At 36.1% G+C, this 25,287-nt stretch overlaps 1 protein-coding gene across 15 annotated transcripts in view; it reads left to right on the forward strand.

Moving 5' to 3' along the window:
- Positions 1-25,287, forward strand: part of PMCA (plasma membrane calcium-transporting ATPase 3) — an 805,979-nt gene that overhangs the window by 759,478 nt on the left and 21,214 nt on the right. For 8 of the 15 annotated variants that reach the window (XM_069838528.1, XM_069838532.1, XM_069838529.1 and 5 more), the window contains one exon: positions 621-5,710. The exons of 2 other annotated variants lie outside the window; for them this stretch is intronic. In XM_069838528.1, coding sequence (XP_069694629.1) covers positions 621-1,193 — 573 coding nt within the window. In that variant the 3' untranslated portion in view covers positions 1,194-5,710. Of the gene's footprint in view, positions 1-620; positions 5,711-16,551; positions 16,640-25,287 lie in introns of those variants that run through there. 5 more of the 15 variants (XM_069838541.1, XM_069838536.1, XM_069838535.1 and 2 more) reach the window with 5 other exon arrangements.

Below are 25,287 nucleotides of genomic sequence, written 5' to 3' on the forward strand. Positions count from 1 at the left end.
CGGGAACGGAAACTGTGGTGTTCATTGATGTTTGTAGGGGATTCTGGTTCTGCTTTTCTTCTCAGACGTCTCTCTTTTTGTACTTGGATCTACACAGAGTAATTCTGTTTCCTTGCTTGTGTGTTAGTACTAGTTTGTATTAGTTTTTCTAGCTATACTGAATATTTTGCTTTTGATTTATATTGTAAACACCATTCTATTTCAATTCATGAGGCACCTCTTTCATGAAATTTATATATAGCCTGCTTTTCTACATGTCTATTCATTTACTGATATTGATTTGTGATAAATAAAATTTTGATGTAACATCAATGAACAGCATCAGTGGTAACTGAGTATAGACAGTGTCTGTCAATGCTGTATTGCTGTAACCAATTTCTTGGCAAACTACTAAAGAGCCTTCCTTGGTACCGGAAGTTTGCTACCGGTCTAAGTGACAGCAGCATCGCTGCGAGAATCCTTGCTCGATACTGTGCCAGACATTAATTTTGCCAGAAAGGAAGGAAGGAAAAGATGAAGAAGGCTTGAAGGAAGGAAGGCAGGAAAGAAGGGAGGGTGACATGTTTGTGTGTGCGTTAGAGCCCTCCCGCCCTCATGACTGTCCTTCCCTGTGTTTGCAGCTGCGAGTAATCAGGGCTTTCAAGTCGACACTGGAAGATCTGGAGGAGCGCCGCTCTGTACATAGTTTACACAGCTTACACAGTTTGCGCAGCTCGCGAAGCCACACGGGCCCACGCCCCCTGTCCGACATCAGTTACATTGACGAGGACCCTGTCAAAACACCGTCGCCTCTGAACGACCGCGACAAAACCAATAATTCCTCGATGCTTCCGAAGATGGTCTCTCCTGCCGAGGACCCCCACCTGGTGCCGACGGCGACAGCGGGGAAGGACGTCACTGCCTGCAGGGGAAACGCACAGAGTACTGATCCTCCACCTCTGCCGTCCGGTGGTTCGGGTTCCGGTCTCTTGGCACCGCCCCACGCTCCCGCCCCTCACCGCTCCGCGCCGCAGCACTCACTTCACCTCCCTGCTAAGAACAACCACCCACAGCGAATATCTCCCTATCAGCCACTGAGCCCCGCACATCTGCAGAATCTATCACCACAAACGTTGAACTCTTCAGGCGGTCCAACCCCGCCCCCCCCTGGGGTTCCAGATTTGCCCAAGCTGGTGCACGAGACTAGCATCTAGTTTCGTTCATTTCAGAAACGTAGGTGCTCGATCGGATATAATGTGTTTCATTTGTTGGCCTCTCACCCTGCTCGCATCCTCCAGCACCATCACCACTACAGTCCTTTCATGTTGCTTGTAGTTTCCCCGCGATTGATGATCGGATAGTGGCAGGCTGATCAGGTTTGTGGTGATGCGATGATGCTGGTTCCCTCACATTTAATGTAGGGGAGGGGAGGGGAGGGGAGTGTAGCACATGGCACTGCATGCCCGTGCGTGTGTCGTAGATTAGCTGCTTGCCTTGTGGCTTGCCTGCCCGTCCGCCCAACTTTCATTGTCAAAATTTGTGGGGGGTTGTAATGGAGGGAGACCTGTTGCGGACAGAAGAGACTTGCTGGGCCACAGAGAGAAATGGAAGGGGAGGGACGGTGGTCTGGAGGAAGGGATGGGATGGGTGTGCCGCAACAAGACCGACTGACCGACCGTCCCCTTGTCGCCCTCCCCCATGTTCTCTTCACTTAGATGAGTGTTGTATTGTGAATGGATGTCATCTGTGAGTGCTTGCCAACTTTCCCTTTCTACCTTGCATCTAATAGTGCTCAGCGGTACATATAAATGTGCGTAGTCTCTGTAACTTACACATACATTTCTTCTTTCCACCTTTCACACTGATACCATATCATTTGTGTCTGTACATACATAACTTTTTTGTTGTTCTCACTTTTACTCTGTAGCTACAAAAAGTGTATGTTGAAGACAAAAGTCACTTGTTTCATCATCTTTGTTTTTAATGCCTCTTTTTTCAATTCCAGCAACTAAATTATGTACAGTCAGTTCTAGGGATTAAGCATTGAGTTGTGATCTATGCTCTCCCGTGTTCGGTCGGGTGGCACAGGATGCAATGAGATGCAGTTGTTTCACTGCTTGGCATGGGTTCTTTACAATCTTATTGAAGGTATTAGCACACTGTTTCCATCCCACCTCGCTCGACAGTTTGCTGTAGACTTACATCTATCGAGCACCTGACCTGACCTGACACGCTGCAACCCCACCCTCTTACCTGACCCATTTTTTCGGTTCAAAACACTTGCTACTGTTTTATGACCAATGTTACCCTTTACTCTTGAAGGTGATAGGTGGTGAGTTGCAAGAACGTTTGATTCCGGTCCCCTACAGCAAGAGCTCCACTGACCAAGCTGTAAGCCGCTTTCCTACTTTCTTTCTTGTCCGCTCGATCGCTCGCTCGTATTACTTTAGAACCTAGTGGAGCCCACACGATGACAGGTTCGATCCACGCCACCAGCACGTGACTTGATTTGAGCCCTCTGTTTGGAATTCTGTCTCTGTTTTCTTTTCTCTCGATCTTTCTCTCTGTCTTTTTCTCCCTGTCCCATCCGTGCATCCGTGTGAGAGTTCCCGCCCCAACAGCATGCTGCGTCCTTCACGTCCATGTGCACCTGCACTGAATGGATGCTGTCCCCTACCACGAACCTTGTCCTGTTAAGAGTTTGTTGGTTGCTGACTGATTGGTTGATTGGTTGACTAGTCGTTTGATCATCCTGTGGGCTTCACCAGCGATCTGAACCACCGTGTGGTGAAATGCTTTTGATGTTTTGTTGTGTGTACGTCTAGCCCTGTAGAATATTGACAAGTAGTTAGTAGTGATATGAAATTCTGTTTTTTCTATTACTACTAGTCTATGTTTTCCATTCCAATTTATAGTTTTGTAACTGTTCTTTAAATAGGATATTTGAGAACTCCAGGTAGGTGAATACTTTTAGTGCATGGTTTCTCACGGTCAACATTGCACCACTTGTATCACTTCCATTGTTGCTTGCTTTGCAGTCGTAACGTTCTACTAGCAAGTCCCCTACTTGTGCACTCCCCTATTTGACTCTTATATCTCTTTGTTCCTTCCTCCAGGCTCGACCCATCCTCGTGAACCCTTTGCCACCTCTGTCCTGCTCCTAATCAGCAATGTTGCAGGTACCCCCATCCCATGCTGCATGTGGAAATTAAACAAGCGAGTGCCGGTGCTCTCGTTAAAACGATCAGTCCATCTTGACTCGAGAATAACTCTGCATGGTTTTTGAACGACCCAGAAGAAGTTCCACTGTTGCGAACGAGAGCGCGAAATTCCGGCCGGGCATACCAAGGTGCGTGTTTGACGAACTTTTCCGTCTTGTCAACGAGCGCTCGTACCATGTTGTTTGTTGAACCTAGAAGTTTTCATTTGTACAAGAGAGGCGTGCAGTGCTGCTTTTGCCCATGATTGCTTTTATTAGATTCGCAAATTCCCAATCAGTTGAACTCAAGTGGTGATTTGGTTGACTTGAGGGCCAGGCTCACGAACCCTCTGCCTTATTTAAATGTATAGATATATTTTTGAAACAAGTAGCCAGTTTGAAGGCACAGAGGATTGGCTTGCAAGTGCAACACTTGGGTGTGTTTTTGATGGGCGGCAAGGCAACACATCCGTCTGTCGCGCGTGGTTGGTGTTTTGTGGCATGAGTCAGTTGCAGTGTTGGCATGGTGGCTCAGTCCTACATCCGGGCAGCATATGGATGTGCTTGATCGACGTTTTTGGTCAGTTTCTAATAATGTAATCAGGAGTTAAAATGAGAGACTCCTAACTGCACGCTGGTGTGTTTTATTTTTATTTTCTTTGTTTTATCCCCAGTTTGGTGGTGGTTGTTTCAATTTGATATTTGCTAAATGTATTCCACTTCTGGGCTTTTAAAACAATTAAAGAAATTATACACAGGTGATGGTGTGACCAAGTCCACTGCATTCGTTTTTTTCACTTCTGCATTTAATGTATTTCTTTCGTTACATATCTTTTAGTCGAGGAACTAAAGAAAATAATGATTTGTTCCCTGTATCAGTTGCTTGTTGCCATTCACTGCCAGTACTACACAGCTGCCTGCCATACTTTTATTGACAAAACCACCAACTGGAGTGACCATCCAACAAGCAGTAGTTATAGAAATAGCGTGTAGTTTATAGTAGCCATAGTTCAGAGCGACGCTTGTATATAATGGACTAACATAACTTCGTCAATGTGTCCGTGTGCTCATGGCTGTAGTATTAAAAGCAACCCTTCAATGGGCAGTTAAGTATTATGCACAATTATAAAGCATTTTTATGAGAAGTAGTTGATAAATACTTAATATTACTTTTTCGTCTTTGATTTTGAACAAGTTTGTATCACCTTGAAGATACTCATTGTTACGGCATGTAGAGAAGTATTATTTAATCGTGACCGTGATTATTGTATGAATAATAATAATAATAATATTAATAATAATAATAATAATAATAATAATAATAATAATAATAATAATATTCATGTACTCATTTATTAGTACCTTCGAGTGACTATGGGAACCACTTGTGCGATATAATTACATGGCTCAAAGTGACTTGCATGAACTACTTAAAAGAACGATATAGACAAAGTCGACTTTTGAGGAGCTGTGTGCGTGCAACATTGAATTCACTTGGAGTTTAAAACTGAATATGATTTTGTAAAGATGTTGAAAGTGTTAACGCAAGCATCACTCCAAACAGAGAGATCTGGTCCTATTGCTCCATCGTATACAAAGACTGATTCATAGGAAGTGTTGTCAAATGAACAGTGGTGCATGAAGATACATGCTGAACATGTACATGTAGAGTGCATAATGTTGAATCAAATTTTGTTCAGGTTTCTTTTTTTATTTTGTATTTTAATTGCTAGGGTCCAGATACTTATGGAACCTGTGTGTGTGCGTGCGTGCGTGCGCGCGCGAGTGCGAGTGCGAGTATGAATATATGTGTGTGTATGTGGCATTTGTCATTACTTTTCCTGACAGTTTTGTTCATAAAAATTTTTTTTTTTTTAATTTTGTATCTTTGGTTTGCTAAGTTGTGGCCCCATCACATTTCATACAAATTTGTGTACCTACCATCCCACATATAATTTAATAGTTATTATTAAAAACACTGTATCCAAATGAACACTAATTTGTAAATATCAAAAAGATCTATCTCTGTATAGGATGAAGAGGGAACACTTATTGTTAATTTTTATTTAAAGCATTAATATTCCAGTTGCAGAAATGTCTAACAAGATATAACTTACATCTCGTATTTACTGTACTTGTGGTGACATTGTATTACTAGGAAAAAATATATTTCAATATATTCATTTATTCTGGTAGGCTACATACGATTATTTGAGTATTTCACAACATAGCTGATAACACTGTGAGATTTCTTTCCATTTGTGTTCACCCTACATTTACAACCTAATAGTTCATTTTTATGCTTTGTTAAGGCAGGGAATGCAGAGGAACATTAAACAACGAGTTTATTAAAGTTGCATACTCCTTTGTGACTTCCCGTGTCTAAATAAATGCACATGAATTTTTATTTTTCAGGTGTTATGTTTACTTTTGTTGAAAAAAATATATATATGCATGCTTATTATGTTGTATAATTAATAAACTGATAAACTGCATTGTCACTTCAAGCAGTTTAAACTAATTGCATTTTCATTTTTTGAGTTTTTAATAATCCAATTTATTCTTTAGATTGGTTATCCTGACCTTACAGCTTTACTTTTACTTACATTTGGAAGAAACAATGTCTAGAGTGTGTTGAATTATGATTTTCTTTTTGATCCCAAGTCCCAGTGAACCTGCCCCGGTGTGCTTGTTGGGTTGAGCAAGAGCTTTATCATGATTGACATTCAAGCCAGCACTCATTACTTTGATTGTCCACGTCAGAGTTCTCCTAACCAGTCGGGAAGTCCATATAGTAACATTCCTACCATTCATTCGTAGTGTTCTGCCAAGGGCAGGTCTTTCACTGCAAACACAGCATTCTCCAGTCTTTCCTATTTTCTGCCTTCCTCTTTGTTTTCGCCATTCCTACCAAACCTTCTTTATATTCGGCAGGACAGTATCCTTCCATCTGGTACCCACGTAGTCTTGCCCCCACATTATGTATGCATTTCTTGTTTCCCCCCTGCATGCTACGTATTTGGCTCATTTTTTTCAAACTCCTGTACGAAAGATATAGACCGTGAATTTCCAGATATGTCCATTTTCCTTGTATTATTTCGTGAAGCCTACACATTTTGATTGCATGTAACAGATCAACACACACTGTGCGCCTTGTTCTTCCCTACATGAGTCACTGTTAATGTTGTTTCTTTTGATCGTGCTGTGTCACCTACTAGAGTTAGAGGTTGAATGAATGGTGATGATGTCGTGAATGTTGTTCGAAAATTTTCGATCTAAACCATTAACCTGGATATGAAGTGAAAAGGCATGATCAGTGGTTCCTCGACCAGGAGACGATTTCAACTTTTATAATAAAAAGAAGTTATGATCGTACTTCGCTTCTGTTGAAGTATAATAAGTTAAAACGAATCTGAAAAATGTTACATAATAAAGCATTCACATACGGAGAAGAAGAAGAAGAGAAAAGGCTAACGAAATTAAATCTCAGAGACTGGCTTGAACGAATATTAAATGCATCTCTAAAACTTGATTGAACAGGAATGTAATTATAGACCCCTCTAAACGATGAGAATAATTGCAGAAGCAGAGTTCAATGCATTAGGCTCTAATAAGCACTGATGTCTCTTTTCATTGTAGATCAGGAGAGAAAAAAGAATTAGGCAGATACTTTATTTACGATCTTGAATTAACAAAGGGAATTATTGTCATTACATTTACGAGTGTGACATCAGATTAATCTAAAACAGAATAAAAAACATTATTTCAAATAAAATTAGCTTTGTAATTGTCTGTTCTTCTTACTTCAGAATTACAAAACAAGCGTAATGTGCAAAAATTTAATTTCTTGATTTGAATTACGATCGTAAACATTTTCATCAACCCTGATATTTTGAAAGTTACTTTCAACTTGCCTCTCTCTCAATAATAATTCGTCTTAATTGTTAGACAATTTTTTTCCGTATTTCACATTGTGAAGCAGTTGCAACAGGAATATGCAAGTGAAATATTGAACTTTGTTAAAGATATTCTACTTGAAGTTTGTAAATAAGTTATAGATGTTACTAAAATCTGTTATAGAAAATTTCTTCTTCCCTCCCCCCCTTTTCAGTGGTTTTCAACAAAATAACAAAGACCATATTTAAAAAAAAATATTCCTCGGTAGACACAAATGTAAAGTTACTGTCTAAAGGTAACAGTTAAATCGACAATACAAGTAGAACTTTGGTAAATATGAGAAGTCTGCACTGTCGCCTTGCAAAGCTAAAATATCTGCCTATTTCCTAGTAAATTCGGAAAGTAAGTTATCATATGGAAATAATTGTATTCAACTAGTTGCTACCTGAGTAAACTTTATCTGCAGTACTTATTTCTTTCTCTCTCTAAATATTATTTAAAATTTGCAAAGTGGATTAGGAGGTAAAACATTAATTTGTCGCAAATTTCCGCAAAAGATCAAGTCCGTGTTAGTAGTCAAATTATACATTTGATTTTTGATCGTTAATATGAAGAGCTATTATTTTATCACTGAGGATTCAGAAAGCAATTAATTAGTTTTATTAAACACGCTGTTTGTAGAAAAAGAAAACTCTGCAAAATGTTACACAAATTTGAGATTAATAATTAAAGATTAAAATTGTTTATTAATGCATGCGTTCTTCTCTTGAACTATTTAATCAGAATACACACTAAATTAGTCTTGAAAGATGTTTGTTATGCATTTGAATGAGACCACTCAGATTTTTCTAACTTCTCATGCGGATTTTCTGTATTCCAATAACAGTATTTTGGCTGTTATCACAATCTTGGAGGAAATCATGCTTCAGTGCTGAAAAAATGTCGGAGTGGAATCTGATGCATGATGGAGAGACTGCTGATACACTTCCCCATAATCACTTAATGAATGTTTCACAAAAGAAAAATGTGTTGTTCAAGACTGCATTCACAACTTAATTAACCGTGATCAGTGGTAACACTCGAGAATCAACACAGAGTTGGGCCTTGTTCACATATGTATTTATGTTCACCTGTAAACTGATTTTGCACAATGATAATGTAGATCAAAGTTGTACAGAAATTTCACTGTTAGCCTTTTCTATGGTACTTTGTATGTGTTAATATTATAAAATACATATAAATCTGCACATTCATTTACGTCTTAAATACATTGGTTAAAATAGCGATTTACTGGATTGATATGATTAGCAAAAGATGACAATGTGGAAGTCATTGTTGAAATAAAAAGTAAATATTCTACATATTTTAGGGTGAGTAAATTTACTCTGTTTGTAGAAATTTATTTGCATTAAACTTTATTGAATGATGCTTCATATAATTTTTAAATACAGCCTGAAGAATTTAATTCTGCTTCCTAAATGAGAGTGCATTCATATGTTGGATCATCTCTTAAGTTGAAATTAATTTGCTTTTATCTATTTACATCATTATCATTAATAACTGAGTATCGATATGACGCATTTTATTGTATCTTGTTATTTGGAAAAGATGTATTTTACTATGTGTCCCATGTATGAAGTGCATACAATGATAGCATGGTACTCATAGTCCATTACAGCAAGACCTCAAAGTGCACAACAAAGTTCTCCTTATACATTTTCATGACAAACTTGATGAGCCCTTAAATAATCAAAGATCGTTACTTATGACCATTTTATGTACGGTATCTGATCTGTGATTCTTAATTTCTTACTGCTCTTTTAAACATTTCTTAAAACAGCATTTCAGATGTTTTATTTCTTAGAGTGGGGAACAGCATTGAAGAAGTGTTCCTTCCAATTGAAAGGGTTTTCACAAAACTCGTTATCTACAATTGCTTTTTTTTTTTCCCCCACGAGGAATTTTTTTTAATACACCTATATCGTGATGGAATTTTTTTCCCCAAAACTTATTACATATTGTCACTTAAATGGAACCGGTATTTTGAACTTTATATTTATGAAATAATATCAATGAAAAAATTCATCATTTTCACGAATTTTCACAAAACAGTCTTATTGTAAGCTATATATTATTATCCAATATGGCAAGCTCGAAGTGCCAGTCATTTTAACATAAATATATTATGCATGTGCATATGCAGGGCCCTTTGCAAAACATTGTTTAGTCGTCCCATCAAATACGGGCATGCCTTACCATCGTTTATTTAATCTAGATCCACCCCTCAAAATCCACAGGCTAGATGGTGCACCACAGCGGGCCTTACTGCCCTACACACATCATGTCTCCTGTCATGGGACAGAGGTTGAGTTCTTGTATACATACTTAACAAGCATGTAAAAACGTACCTGCAGGAATTGAACAATTATCGTTAATATATATTGGGAAATGAGAGTTTGTGTTTCAGTCATAGTAAAACTGTCCTCAGAAGAGAACACCGGAATTTAAATTCCAGCTACAGAAGTATTTAAATTCCAGTGCCAAAATGTTAAAAGTCATTGGCAAAGATAATACACTATTCAGAAAGACAAAACAGCATAAATGAACAGTGTGCCTCATGTGCAGCTAACAATGAAAGCAAACGAAAGTCCTCCAGTGCACCCACAAGACAAAATAATATTTACTCAATACCTATTATTAATTAAATTATCTCGCCTTCTCTTGTAGATGAGTTATGCTAAAGCTCACCATTCTGTAGATACCGGTACCAAGTTTTGAAGCAACTTTTATATTTTACTTTCAATTTACTACTGTAGCTTGCAGGTTTAGCTCATTTCTGATATCGCCATCCGATTCTCCTGATCCAGAACCATATGGATACATAAAAATCTCAAAATCTAAAATTTTGTAGTTAACGAGTTTTATGAAAATGCTTCTCAATTTCTTTTTTACTAAGTCTACAAATAATCACACTCACTTAAGAGTTCGAATTAAGTCCAAAACTTTTGTCTCTTGACGCAGTCATGAATGTCACTAAATAATAATTTACTGTACTGGTACTTCGAATAAATAAGCTTGATATTGATATCAACTGCTATCACAAGTGATGTATCATTACCAATTCCAGATAACCCAGTTATTTGCAGTGATAAACAAAATAAAATAACGTATTTACATAGGTGTTAATTTGATTTTATCTTCTATATAAATTTTCTTAAAATCGTGTAACATTGCTGTTTACCTATATCATGATGACAGAAGTTCCATTACGATATTTAGCTCTCTTCGTTTACAACGAATTACTTAGGTCATTCATTGAAATGACTAAATTCTAAATCATCATATTGTTGCATGGCATGAACAAAAGTGCAGTTCCCTTCCCTCTCCAACTTCACGGTTGGAGCAAAGTGGAAGACTGCAATGCGAGTATTTGCATTACTGTGATTGAACTCAAATTATGTGGGTGATTATTGATAAAAATAATAATTGACTAATTGCATCACAGTGCTTTTCACAGCAAAATTGGTCTCAACACATTTACTTTTAGCATACTTATTATGATCAATTTGGCAGTATAGAACCATACTGGATTCTTGTTATAAGCCATACTCGTATTATCGCAAGATTACCTGTAACTTTACAAGACCTAGTGTCGGGCTCTGTAACTTATTTTTGGTGTGCTACAGTTTTTCTTTCAATTTTAAAAAGTTGACCACCGTAGTTAATTTGCTACATCACTTTTATATATGGTAATTAAACATTTTTAATGCAAACAAAATGGGCTGTTAATGAGAATAGATTCTTGTAGGTTGTGGAGTTCTGTATCTTGAATTACCTTCTATCAGAAGTGTATAAAGACAGATTAAAGAAACATACCGGTATGTAAAATATTTTCAAAATTACGTATTTTTCAGGCTGTATAAGATTTGTTTGGCATGACTGAAAGAAATTGAAGATAACATAAAAAGCAGCTTTTTGATAGTAAAATACCAGATATAGTAGGTTCTCATATAGCACAGGGATGGCATTTATTTACATCTCTGCTGTCTGAATATGTTGAGCTTAGAATGGGTGTTCATTGTTCACTCAATGCCCTTGCTTGGCCGGATTATTTTCTTGGTTAGGACCAAGAGCAGCGCATTCCTGCTTTTAGCTTTCACTTTCACTAGCTTCTATGCTGTGCTTTGGGTTCATGATTATGCTCACAAGAATTTACTAATTTGATCACGATAAAGTAAGTTCTATCCCACCAAGTGATCAGAAGGTAAGCTTATTGAACAGTTACCAACTGAACAACCCCAGAAGCTGTTGATTGGTAAGAAATTATGGTAAGATAAATTGTTTAAATATAACTTTCTGTGTGCAGAAGCTCAACATATGTCGAGACCAAAGAGGGTGAGTGATCTAAACAGGGTACAATTGATAGACATGTTTCTTTACCATGTATATGCGCTATACATGAACCTACTAAAGCATTCCACTTATCTGAACTTCGTGCAAACATATGTGATATATTGTCGGAATCTGACAAGTTATTGAAGTATATTAAAGTTTACTGCATAATTCTATATTTTCAGAGAGAATTCATGAAGAACATCTTAAATTGAAAATTCAAAATACCTATTCTTCGAATAGGTTGATAATATTAGGTGTATATCATCTGAACCATGGAACTGCATTACTTCTCTTAGTATTGTCTGAGTGATGTATTTGAATTTGTCTCAAATTAGAAATGTAATGTGCATTGATAGTATGACCACATTAGTGTAACATGGACCCTCTGTATTTCATGTCCACTAGTGACCATCACACTCCTGAATATATACACATTTGGATGAGAGTCTAGAATCTGAATAAAGATTTGAGCTGTTGTTGACCAAACCTGGCAACATGCATACAGTGCTTAGGAGAATAAAAATTTAACAAATGGTTTGGTATGCCAGCCTTCATTCCTGTACTCCCCATCTGTCCCTTTTCTTCACTTTCTTTATGTAAGTAGAAGTACAGTATCTGAGAAAACCAAATTTAAACTAAAGCAAAAGTCAATGAATCAGAAAATCTTGTGAACAAACTAAAAGTAACGTGAGAATACCAGACCTAACCTAAACCAAACATTATGTAAACTAAAACAAAAAAATCTAAACTAGCCCAAATACAGAAAAACTAACATAAACCATTCCCACATGTTGATAATGCTGTAGAATCCAATGCAGGCAGAGTGAGTGCTGTAAGCACGTCTAACTGCGTAAGTCTTTATCCGGATTCCAGACTTTAACCCATATTTGTCACTCGTGGTGTAGGTGAAACGAAAAAGCTTGATTGTTCAAAGGGAAGGACGGAAATTTTGTCTAAGTACTGTATTACTCTTAAACGTTATGAAATAACATAGGATTATGAAGTACTGCTTAATACTAAAGTTGTGTACTAGTGAACCTGAAAGTTGTGATTATGCTTAAACATCTAGATTATTCTGTTAAGTTTGCAAAGATATGCACAAACTTACATGGAAGTAAGTAAATACATGAATAACTGTTGTTCCTAGTAACAAAATGAGACTAACTTGCGAGTGGATGAGAGTTTATAATGCTGCTTTTCAGCAGGAACTGAAGGGTAAAAAGTGACGAAATTTCCCTGTGTGTTATAAAAATCATTCCCAAGAGAGCTTAAATGACCACATTCAGCATGATGTTTCAGTTGACCTCATACAGTAACATCTAGCAAATTGTGTCTGTGTCTTAAGAAGATAGACAACAAAACATGACATGTTTCACATTCCAACCCTTCACGTGTATATTGGAATTGTATTCTAATTGAAATTGTTTCTGTATTGTAGCTGTTCCTATGGAAATGATTCTGGTGTCTTTAGTTACATGGCAGTGGCACTTTAAAATATAACATTGTTTCAGGATTCTCATGGATTCAATGATATCTTATTTGTATTAGGAGTGTGACTAATCAGTTGGGAGAGGGGAGATGGCAGACTTTTTTTTCTTTTTTAAAGAAAAAAACTCGACGATGTATGATATACGTATAATGTGTGGAATGTACAGTAAGTAGTTAAGAGAATGTTGATCTTCACTTCTTGCTTACCTTCCACAGTAACAAGTGTTAGGTATAAGTCATTGAAATGCTCACAGAGTTAAAAGTGAACATTGTGGCATCGTATAAGTACCAAAAAGGAAAATCTGGATTGTGAATGCATAAGATGATGTGAGTTACAATATGAAATATTGTTTGATTCTTAAGTTTATTCTTTCACACAAAATATTTCATAAGTTATTACATGGTTGTTAAGTAGTTAGGCTTACAAGAATTCGGTAATATATAAAATAGAGGGAGTGAGAAAGGCAAATTCTGAATATGATTTGGAAGTGGGTAGGCCTACTTAATCAGTGAGGATTTGCAGGTCAACTCATGCTGTCTCAAAGCTTTTTTCCTATAACTGTGCTCTGATCAATTCATATGGATCTAATTTTCGCCATTTAGACACAATCCCAAATTGTGGACGTGGCACCTGTGTTCTTAGAAGTGCCAAGACTTGCGAACACAGTTCACTGCTCTGCCAGTGAGGGTTATCTGAATAATTTAATCCAATTGACCACATCTTCACCTTCTTCACATATTTCCTCAGAACTTAGAAGCACTGGAATTGTGATTGATATAATTGATGGTGGAGGTCTAAGTATCTTGAAACGTGTTTTGCCAATGGCGTAGGTCAGACAGTCGCACATTCGCCTGCTGATCTCGTTTGGGTTCGATTCTCTTCTTGGGCTGATTATCAGGCAGGGTTCTTTCCCCGCCCAAAGTTTTTCCCAACTGTAAGGCGAATGTCAGGTAATCTATGGTGAATCTTGGACACATCTCGCCAAATATCATCTCGCTATCACCAATTCCATCGATGCTAAATAACCTTGTTCTTGTTATAGTATCATTAAATAACAGACTAAAAAACTATTTCAAAACAATACCAACAGATATAAACAAATAGTCCATTGCCTAGCAACACAAAGACAAATAAGTTGAACATTTATATCGAAAGAGTTTTGAAATAGCCTAGTATACACTTCTCCCCCTCTCTCCCTTGTCAGAAAAATTGATGTTTTTCCTGTAACTTACTAGTATTAAAGTAACTTTAAAAAACTGAGGTTATGTTTTATATAACTTTGTATGAAGTAAATGACGAGAATTTTTATGCTGCTTTCCACGACATCTAATTCCAAGCAGTGGAACTATGCACTATTTGGTGTGAGACTCAAAAGAACAGATTTTATGTTAGTAAATTTAGGGAGTAAATGTTTTGTGATGACATAAAATTTTAAAACAATTCTGATGATAGACTTAAAATTAGTGTAGGAAATTGTACGAACACTTAACACAGTATAAGAACATATTAAAACATAGCGAAGTTTGTTTCTAAAATGTGAATTATAAAATAATTAAAATTGTAGTAATATGATTTAGGGGAAGACAAAATACTTCTAATTGGATTGTTCAACGTGTTCATGAGAGATTTGATCAGTCTTTGCATATCGTTTTTCATGTTGAATTAGCATACTGATATCACTGCTTAACCAATTAATTTTTGCTTTTGTGTCGAGTTCTCTCTGATATTTTATTCCTTCCCCTACCTTTGCAATTACTTTAGTGAATCAAACAGATACGGCAAATTGTGCATACTGTATAAATTCACTGATTGAGTGATATTGGGCTGTACAGTCTTAGAAACATTGATGGCACACAGATATTTTCAAAGTTCCAGAAAGGAGACACTGCACATGATCAGAGGATGAGCGAACCACTAGTTGAAGTAATAACATTCGTTCTGTTTTGTTGTATGTCGTCCTAAATAGCTGAAACAAATTCCAGGGAAAAACATTTAGCGTAATTAAGTAGTGCGATAAAGACTGTAAATCAAACAAAACAAAATAAAGGAGGAAAAAAGTGGAGAAAAACAATTCCCAAGCATGCATGACAGCAGAGTCCAACAGGCGAAGCAGGTGCTCGCTCCACTGGACTAGAACTGTCCATGATGGAAATGTTTTGTATGAATCAATGCAATGCTCCAGAACAATCATGAAATTGGACGTTAACGTGATTTAGTTTAAATTAATGAGACACATTTGCATTAGTTCTGGAAATATATCATCTTGTTATGCCCTGTGATTTATAAATGAAGTAATTTGTGTGAAAATTGTTATTCATTTTCTATATGTGACCTACTTCCTTTTATTGATATATTTGATATATTTGGTCACAGCACTTCTTTACATGTAATGGTGTACCTCACATTTCTGTATCCGGTGCCACCATTAACACTTACAGTAACACATATTTGCAGTACATGTCTACACAACTTCTACCAATTAAACTATGTACTTTTTTTTTATTATTACTTGTTCAAACTCCCTTTCAGTATTATTATTGATATATTATGTTTATCGAGAATGGATGAGGATCAAAAAATATTAAATGACCCACCTCGGAATCCAGATCAGTTCTGGCTACCTGGGAAGATCTCTCTCAATTCGAGAACTATTTCCACAACTTGGTTGACTCAGTGCCTCGAAGATACCAAGTGGTGATAAATTCCGATGCCATGTGGAAAAGATATTAGGTCCACATGCCTTTTTTTATATTTGTGCATTAATTTGTTTTTTTATCTTTGTTTTATTTCGGGAAGAAAATTTATCTCCCAAGCATTGTGCATATATATAGGCCTATAATTTGGTTTTTATTCTCTAAGTCGAGCCAAGTATTAACCCACAGTTGTTGTTTCACTTAAAAAAATTGAATGTAGACAGGTAACATATAAACATTATCGAAACTACTTAAAAAGTAATTAAAAATCCCCATGTGACCGAAAATTGAACCTGGATCCCCACATTGCAAGCCAGCATGTTACTGACTGGTGCACCGGGGCAAGTTGTATAGAGAGGCTTCCAGCTACCCGACTTGAACTCAAAAGAGACCGCACAAATACAAATTTACTGGTGTGAATCGCTCTTCAACACTTAAACTTTCCATCGTGCCATCGATTGTTTCTAAGACTGTACATATTACAGAATAAATATTATAAGCCAAAAAAAAAGAAAAGAAAACGAAAGCTTGTTTCAGCAATATTGATTTACAATGCAAATTATTGAAGGGGGGAAAAAAAACACATCCATGCTTTACTTGCATTTATTATGTTATGTTTTAATAACTTGAAATATTCACATTCCTAAATAAATTTATCTTTTTGGTATTTATTTTGACGATTTAGAGCAGTGAATTCGACATTTTCTTGGATTAAATGCAAGAAAATGTTCTAATATTAGAATTTTTTTTGTAATGTTCACTGTTGTTTTACATAAGGTTAAAAATTCACTCCACATACACAATGGTTATTTGGTGCTCTGGAGTGAACTACGAATGGGAGAAAAGAAAACACTTCTGCATTTTTAAATTAAAATGATAGCATTTTGCTTTCCTTAAAGACTGCTGAAAAGTGGCGGGAAGATATTTTACAATCTACAAATGATGGAAGGTTGCGTCGTCTCTCCGTTGAAGATCCACTGCGCATTCGTAAGGCTGTCTTGCACTATGTGTGCATGTAGTATGCTTCCATCAGATTACCCAGTAGTTGACATTTTCATACAGACTTTCGATAATATAACTGAAATCCTGATTCCTTTGCAGAAATTAATAAATTCAGTGTATCAGATTGCCTTGCTTTAGAAGCTGTGTCAATTTTCTTCTATATAATTTTCATTGTTATGGATGACTGAGGCTAAAGAATTAGCCTTTATATGCTGTAAATTTAAATCGTGTCATACATCCTGGTTTATGGACTTGTATGAAATTGCATTCTCAGAGTATCATAAACATACATTAAATTTAATTTACGGCATTTGAAAATATCTCTACATATTCCATTGAATTTAATTCGTACCATTTGTTAATAATAAATAAATTTCTTTCAATTTTTTTTTTCTTTGCTTTATATGAATAAATTGTTTCTTCTTTCTGTTTGAAATTGTAAAATTCAATAAGTAGCCTACTTAAAATATTTCTTGGAAATGTTTTCAGAATTGGTATCCTCAAATAGTCTGTTAGCTTTGAAGCCTTGGAATGCTTAGTTTCAGGTTTTCCCTGCTAATAATTCATGGCGTGCATTCGTAGATATCCTTATATTAAAGTTACTTCCATATAGTAAAATAACATTTGAGCATGATAGAAGAGGATAACTTTACAACATCAAGCATATGTAGTTTTCCCTGATTGTATCTACTTACAATATTGGTGCTAGACATTATTCTAGTTCGATTACATTTCACGATATATTACAATGTGATTATGGTGTAGGGTGACCATAATGTTTCGAGCCATTAGCAGGATACTATCTTTTTCCATATGTTAGAAGTGGGACAGGTGCTACAGGTCAAGCTCCCCTCCACACCTACCTTTTTTAAATGTAAGCTCAAGTTCAAGAATATCGTAATATTATTTCAAGTGACAAATCTCCAACATGCTTGTGCAGTTTCTTCTTCTCTCATGAATGCAACATTTTTATTAGATTGTCTCCACATTTTTATACAGTAACTGAAATAAAATAAATGGGAATAATGAAAAGTAATTAATAGGTCTAAAAGTCGGAAAATCATTATTTCTGTTTTTATAATTACTGCAGCATCTTTATATTAATTTGAAGATCTACTCTCTCTTATAATATTATTCAAAATATTCCGTAACTTTTTCAATTCAATAAATATAATCCAAGATTTACGTATTGTGTTTTAATTTCCTCTTAATGATGATATGTCATCTTCATACAAACATGATACCGGTACCTGTAGTTTTAATAATGTGTATGGTCACCCTAACCTATACTGTTCTGACTTGAGTGGCTGAGCTATGTCATGCACTTTCTATTAGCAATAACAATAGTAATGTTAATAAGTGAAAATTACTATAACCATTAAACATAGATATTTTTGTGTGTTCAACAGAGTGGCATGTAGAGGGAATAGAAGAATAATCTAATCTTGATCAGTGATAATGTATTAGCTAATGCAGAGCATAATTTTTCTTTATAGTAAATATTGAGTGAACGTAATTTCGTCACACCTGCTTACTGTGTTATCCATCATTCACAACAGTTTTTTATATGGAAATGGAGGTAGTATTTTAATGGATGTTCTCTACACATTGGTTCGAATTAATGAAGGGAAATGCGTGGAAAGGAATTAACTCTATTGTGGAACCTTTTTCCCTTGCTAGTAAAGTACCGATTTATTAATTCCTTGCCTGCTTGGCAAGCAGAAGGTAGATATTACATATTAATATTCAGTGGTATTTCAACACGATCAAGTTAGTGATAGCCGAATGGCAACTAATTTTCGCTAAAATGTTGAGTGAATTATATTTTGACACTGATTTCCCTAAGTAAGAATGATAAGGCCCTTTCTTACCTTTTCTGTTGCTTGTATTTCAACATTGGTACTGGTACAGTATGTATTAGGCCTACATCACTAAAAATTATTCGTTCATGTAAAATACCTTTCTCAAATATGATGTTCGATATTGTTGGCAAATTTAAATGTCACGTGAGCAACTAACAGTCACTTACCACAACATGAAGTCATCCTCGTTTACCATGTTTGTTTTTGATCCGAGTTTTGCACGTTAAAAATCTGGTTGAGTGCGATGGATTTTAAAGGATGATAAAGTCTTTGGCATGGCTTCATCTGAAGCTGTGGGTCTTCTGTTTATTAACAGCATGTAAAAAACCACACTTGAGAGAGGGCTTCAGGCAAAATTTGTTGGCCATTTCCCACCCATATTGAATTTTGACCTGAAAACCTCTGCAGTTGAAATGTTACTGCTACTGCTACCCCAGGAATAAAATAACAAACGAGTATTGCAGCACTGTCTTAACGGATGGACACACTGGGCAGTTGTCTGGGGGGGGGGGGCCACGCTAATCTATGCACAGGCAAGAATTTAACACTAATTTTCCTATAATCTGCCTTAACATTCAAATCTCCCTCTAACCCGGTAGAAGCAGGAAAATTACGACTTATATTTGAGAATCAGCATATCTGCATTCACGAGAGAAATTTTGCCACTTTTATTGCTTGTAATGTTATGGAAGCAGAATATTGTAACATATTTATAGAGGCTATTAAGAGTTGAGGACAACTGAATTGCTGACAGTGTATATTTCCATTATCTGAAGCAGAGCCTCTGCTGTTTGTGGTCCAAGAATTCTATTTGTGCGGTGAAGGGTTAGAGAAACTGTAAAAAAGTGAAGTGAGGAAAAAAGAAGCTATGGACTTTTTACGTATTAGTGAAATTCGTATACTCCTTTGAGCAGAAATTAAACGTAATATTTTGAATAGAGCATAGAAATAAACACAAGGCAAGAGGCAGAATAATTGAGTGAGAAAATGGAGATTCCTCATAGTTCTTTGGAATGGCATTCTTTAAAGAGTGGACAAAACAAGTAAGGTCCTGCAGTCAAAGGATGTGAGCATACTTGTAGCCCTGAATCTCTAAAAACCTATCTTCAGGAAATTAGAAACAAATTTAGTGAATACGAATTGAAAACCAGAAGTAGGTGTCCATATTCAGATTGTGCTGTTATGAAAATATGGACACAGAAGCGCAGTGTAGGCTTACTAGATATGATGGATCAGAAGGAATTCAAGGCTCACGTTACATTGTTCAGACGTTTGTGTTGACTAATCGTTGCTGTAGAGTGTAGATAATGTTTCTAATACCAAAAATAGGCCTATAAGTTTATTTTACAGATAATTTACATTTTTACTCCCGCGAGTGGCAGGGCCCAGTGCACTGTTTTGCCTGTAGGTCTATAATGCTGTTAAGATGGCCCTGCAGCATTGTTGTGTGTAAGCAGTAGCAAAGTGTGGGAAGACAGATGGCTGTAACTTTCAAATAAACATGGTATGTAATATAAAAATATTGGAAGATTGTTTATATATAATTAACCACCGTAAATAATTAATAGTCCCTCAAATCCAGAAGTTCAATTCGAATTCTCGTTCTGGGATATATGGATTTGGATGAGACATACTGTTTTAAAAGTTCTGCAGAGAAGAAATTTCCAGGAAGTTTAGTCAGGACTTGGAAGGGGAAATGCATTGTTGATAAGGACTCTATCCTCATAACACTTCGTGAATTATTAGTTTTATAACATTGGCTATATGTGATGCGTTAGAATCCTGGAAAAATTACATTTTCCCTCAGTTAAATTTCCAAAAATGTGGTACAGAATGATTGTTATAGGCACATACTTACGGACATTAATTTTATTAGACGAAAGGACGTCCTGTCACTGCTAATATTTGCACCATTTTATACTTTCAGTCATAGAGGGCTTACACTGCAGTAATGTGATATGATTTCAACTTTGTAGTGTTTTGTGCAGAACTATTTCCTGCAAAAGGTAGTGCAGTTATTTTAAGAGCAGATACTTGAACTGAATCATTTTATGCTTATAAATTAAACACGGACATACAACTACAGCTATTATAATTCTCTTACCATAACCAAGACCAAGGTATAATGTCATTTAATTGGGTAAATATTATCGATACAGAATTAAAATACTGTATAGACAAGAGTTAAGTTTGCTTTTTTTGTAACATATTGTATAATTTCAATATTTTAAGGTTTCATATACATTTCTGTAAATAAAATCCTAACAAAACACCTTAACACAGTGCTGCTCAACGGAGTGACTACTACCGCGGAGGAATCGGAGATTACGAATAAAGCTCTCCACCGGTGATCTCTGGTACTACTGTAAGTGGAACAGGGATATACGGAGGGATGCGGGGGTTCAGAGCGAAGCGACAGCTCAAGGACGACCGGTGCGTACGAACTGGCGGTAGTTGTGAGTGGAATAAAATGGCACCAAATCGGATATCCGTCGCATGGAAATTCTTTAATTTAGTTGAAGGTAATAATAAAGTCGCACGCTGTAAACTTTGTGGGCGAATTTACTCTAAGGGTAGTGGAACTTCGAATTTGTTAGACCATTTCAAGCGATCACACAATCGCGAACTTGATGAAAATAATTACGCAAAACATTTGATATGATTTCTTTTTAAATTGTTTTAGTGCCATTGTTCCCAAAGGCCTACAGTATAGGAAAAAGTCTTGAAATTTCTCTAAAACGTAACTTTCGAGGCAATAAAAAACATGAAATATTTAAAAGACGACTTGAGTTATATTTTGCTGTTTAGACAACTTGAGTTATATTTCACTGTTTGGATCAAAATATTGAGTTTCTGAATGAAACTAAAGAAACATGTGGTAATAATATAATTACAATTATTCTTTAGTTGATATCCGCTTATATTTTTATTACAGAGCAAGAGTTGCGCGTTTTAGAAGAGGCAGTTCAAATGCTGACACCCTTCAACACAATAATCAAAATCCTGTCCGGTGAAGAATCTGAATAAATTATGTTGGACAGTAAACTTTAACCCATTGATAGCCCACGTTTCTTTTGTTCCATTCTGAAGCTCCCTTAATATATTTTACGTTAAACTAAAATGATTAGAATAATAATTGACAAACATTGTTTGCGATTAAGCGAGAGTTCCTAGAACTACAGTATAAATGTTTATATTAGGTACTGAAAGGCTTTACTTCTGCGTTAGTTTTGCAGTTAGATTTAATGTTATTAATTTGATCAATGACATAAAACTAATATGCCTTTCCACATATTGTATTCTATGAATTTCAAAACTAGAAAAAAAAAAATCTGTCAGTTAACGTAGCACTTCAAGCAAAACAAGAAAAAAAAGAGCCGAAGAAAGAGAGAGAGATTAACATAAAAGAGAGATTAAACAACAACAAATTACAACTTATTTTAAAAGATACGCGGACGTCAGAGGACTCGAATCACTACCTGATCCGATTAAAGGAATGCTCAGCAGAAAGTGTATGTCTGCGCCACAGCACATATACAACCTGCGCTGCATCAGTCGGAGGTAACCGGAGATCTCCGATTGAAAGCGCGCAAACAACCGTTCCGGAGAAAACCTAATCATAAGCAGCACTACCTTAACACGAGACCATAGCCACTAGAAGAGTTCAAGCATTTTTAAGCTCTACTGGTTTTCAAGGCTGTACTTCTGTGCTTGGACATAAGTTTGAATCTCTCCTAGGCAGATAACCTGGATGTGTTAGAAGTTTTCTCAAACTACAGAGATGCCAACTATTACGAGTATGATTAATTTTTACATACAATTATGTTTTCATGAATGGTCAATAAATATATATTTATTTTTTTATATATATATTTTTTTTTCGTTTTAATTCAAGGTGTTTGATTTTTTACAAGCCAAGAGCAATATGACTAAGTTTTTAAATTCATTTATTTATCTGAACTGTTGATTGAATTGATGGTTCTCTGATTGGTCTACTAAAGACTGATGACCAGTCAATATTTGTGTATGAATCATAGGCTTCGGAAGTGATTGATCATTTTCAGTTCTGTTTGTTGATTTGTTCCTTATGTGATTAGTGATTAGCCATGCACACTCCCTGTCTCTCTCACTTCAATAACGTCATTGCTCTGAATTACGTGGTAAACATTTGTTTTTCTGCTTATCACGAGAAATTGTTTGTGTGCTTTTCCCAGTCACAGTGCTATAATGTGTAAGTCTGTACATTACACTGTATTTATTGCAAAGCAGTGTGTTAGTCGGACAGACTGTTTTAAACGCAACAGTATGTAATTGTTTCTAGTGCAAAAAAGTGAGTGTGCTGGTAGTGTGGGGATGACAAAATTACAAAGGAACTGCAGGTTATTAAAAAATTCAGAGATCAATACAAAAGTGGATGGCTGTGTTTACTACATTCTTCAAAGACTTTGCCCTACATCTTTTGTGCTATATGTTTTTTTTTTTTTTTTTTTTTTTTGTGGTTTTTCAGTTGCACATGGTAGAAGGGAAAACTGCCGGAAACATATAGATAGTAAGATTCATACAGGGTGTGTGGATAAGCTTCAGGGCTTCTACCGTGTTGTCTTGGTGTTATTGGCTGACGTTTCGACCGCTGTGTTGTGGCCATCTTCAGAGCAGTTGTTGGATAAGGAAATAGTGTGCCAGTACTATTTCCTTATCCAACAACTGCTCTGAAGATGGCCACAATACAGCGGTCGAAACGTCAGCCAATAACACCAAGACAACGCGGTAGAAGCCCTGAAGCTTATCCACACACCATGTACACCAGCCGCGGAAGCCTATGCGAACAAGATTCATACAGATTTTGTTACTCTGAGGACGTCTAACAAAGATTTAACATTTTTTAAAATAATTCTGAAGACAAAAATGCCATGAGAAATACAGAGTGTTTATTTACAGCTTTCCTTGTCTAGCAAAATCTGCCTGTAGCCTGCAGGGTCCATGCTGGACATTTATTCAAGAAAATGTTTTCGAATTCGGCAATAGCCTCTAAATACGGTTGTACCAGAATAAAAACTGGAGCAGTAATAAAGTTAGGATTGTAGCTAAAGCATTACTGGTACTGAAATAATGAAATCTCAACCATTCTTGCTTGTGACAGTTGGGAGCAATGATATTGGTTGTACCCAATAGTTGTCATATTTTTATACGGGAACTGGGTGGATAACAGTAATCACCTTGACTATTACGAATCACATGACAGTACAAAAGAAGAAATTGTTAAACTTTCGGATGGCGAGCTGAATAAGAGGAAAATCCCATAATAGAATTGTGTTAGCTTTGAATGTGACAAGCGAGCACTATGATTGGCGTTCCCAAAGGTGTGAGTTTATTTATTTGTAAAGAGAATCCAAACATTCCCTGTCATCTTGTGCACTTAGTTACTCAAAATGGTAGAAATGATTTTAAATGTTGAGCAGAGTTTATTACTACTTATGAAAGAGCTCCAAGAGGCAAAATATTTTGAAGATTTATCAAGAAGTATTTGGGGAAGAGCCCCACAAAATAATGAAATATGTGTCAACTAGTTGATTAGTGATTATCCCTTTTACAATGAGTAAAGAGAGTCTTAGAGCAGTGGTACCTTCTGAAACAGACCATGGCAGGACAAGTTAACAATTCCAAAAAGTTAAGGCGCACTTTGAAAACCCATCTGTCGAACTTTACCTTTATCATCTCAGTTCTGTTCGTCCACATTGTCTACTTTCTAAATGTAATCCTGCAAAATGAGAAACCATTTATAATAAACTGTATCGTAAGTTAAATCGGTTTTTTCACTGATATAATTGTCTGATGTACAAAAACAAAGTTTGGTGTGAAATTGAATTGTAGGAAGTTTTTTTTACTTGGTTATTTAACGACATTGTACCAAACTATGTTATTTAGTAGTAGTAGTAGTAGTAGTACAAGTAGTTGTTTTATTTTGCCTGGCAGAGTTAAGGCCATAAGGCCTTCTCTTCCACTCAACCAGGTTTCAATAATATACATGAAATTCAAAATTATGTGATAGATTACAGAACAACACAAAAGAAGATACCTTAGAAATTACATAAAATATAGTAGAAAATTACTAATAGTCAAGATCAGTTACATAATATAGGGAGAATACAAAATAAAGTAGAAAATTACATATAATCAAAATCGGTTACATAACGTAAGGGGAAAATATATACACACAGACACAGACACAAAATATTTATAAGACATAAACTGCTAGAGATAAATTCGATGATTATTTAGCACCAATGGGATTGGTAATAGTGAGATGGTATTTGGCAAGATGAGGCCGAGGATTCGCCATAGATTACTTGGCATTCACCTTACAGTTGGGGAAAACCTCGGGGGGGGGGGGGAACCCAACCAGGTAATCAGCCCAAGTGAGGATCGAACCCTGACCCAAGCACAACTCCGGATTGGTAGCCAAGTGCCTTAGCTATGTTGATGGCTGTGTAGGAAGTTCCAGAAAAGCGGAACAAAGATCAGGGCATACGTGATTATTTATTTATTCATTTATTCATTTATTCATTCATTCATTCATTCATTCATTCATTCATTCAATATGGCGGAGTTAAGGCCATCAGGCCTTCTCTACCACACCACCAGAATACAAATGAAAGAAAGTTTCTGTGAATGAAAATGGGTTGAAAAAGCTTTTTTCTCATGTTTTACACAGAAATATGTGAATACATTATTTTAAAAAGTGGTCAATTAAAGAAAAAATTTTAGAGCATG

The sequence above is a fragment of the Periplaneta americana genome, chromosome 10, assembly GCF_040183065.1.
Source record: "Periplaneta americana isolate PAMFEO1 chromosome 10, P.americana_PAMFEO1_priV1, whole genome shotgun sequence".
Lineage (NCBI taxonomy): Eukaryota > Metazoa > Arthropoda > Insecta > Blattodea > Blattidae > Periplaneta > Periplaneta americana.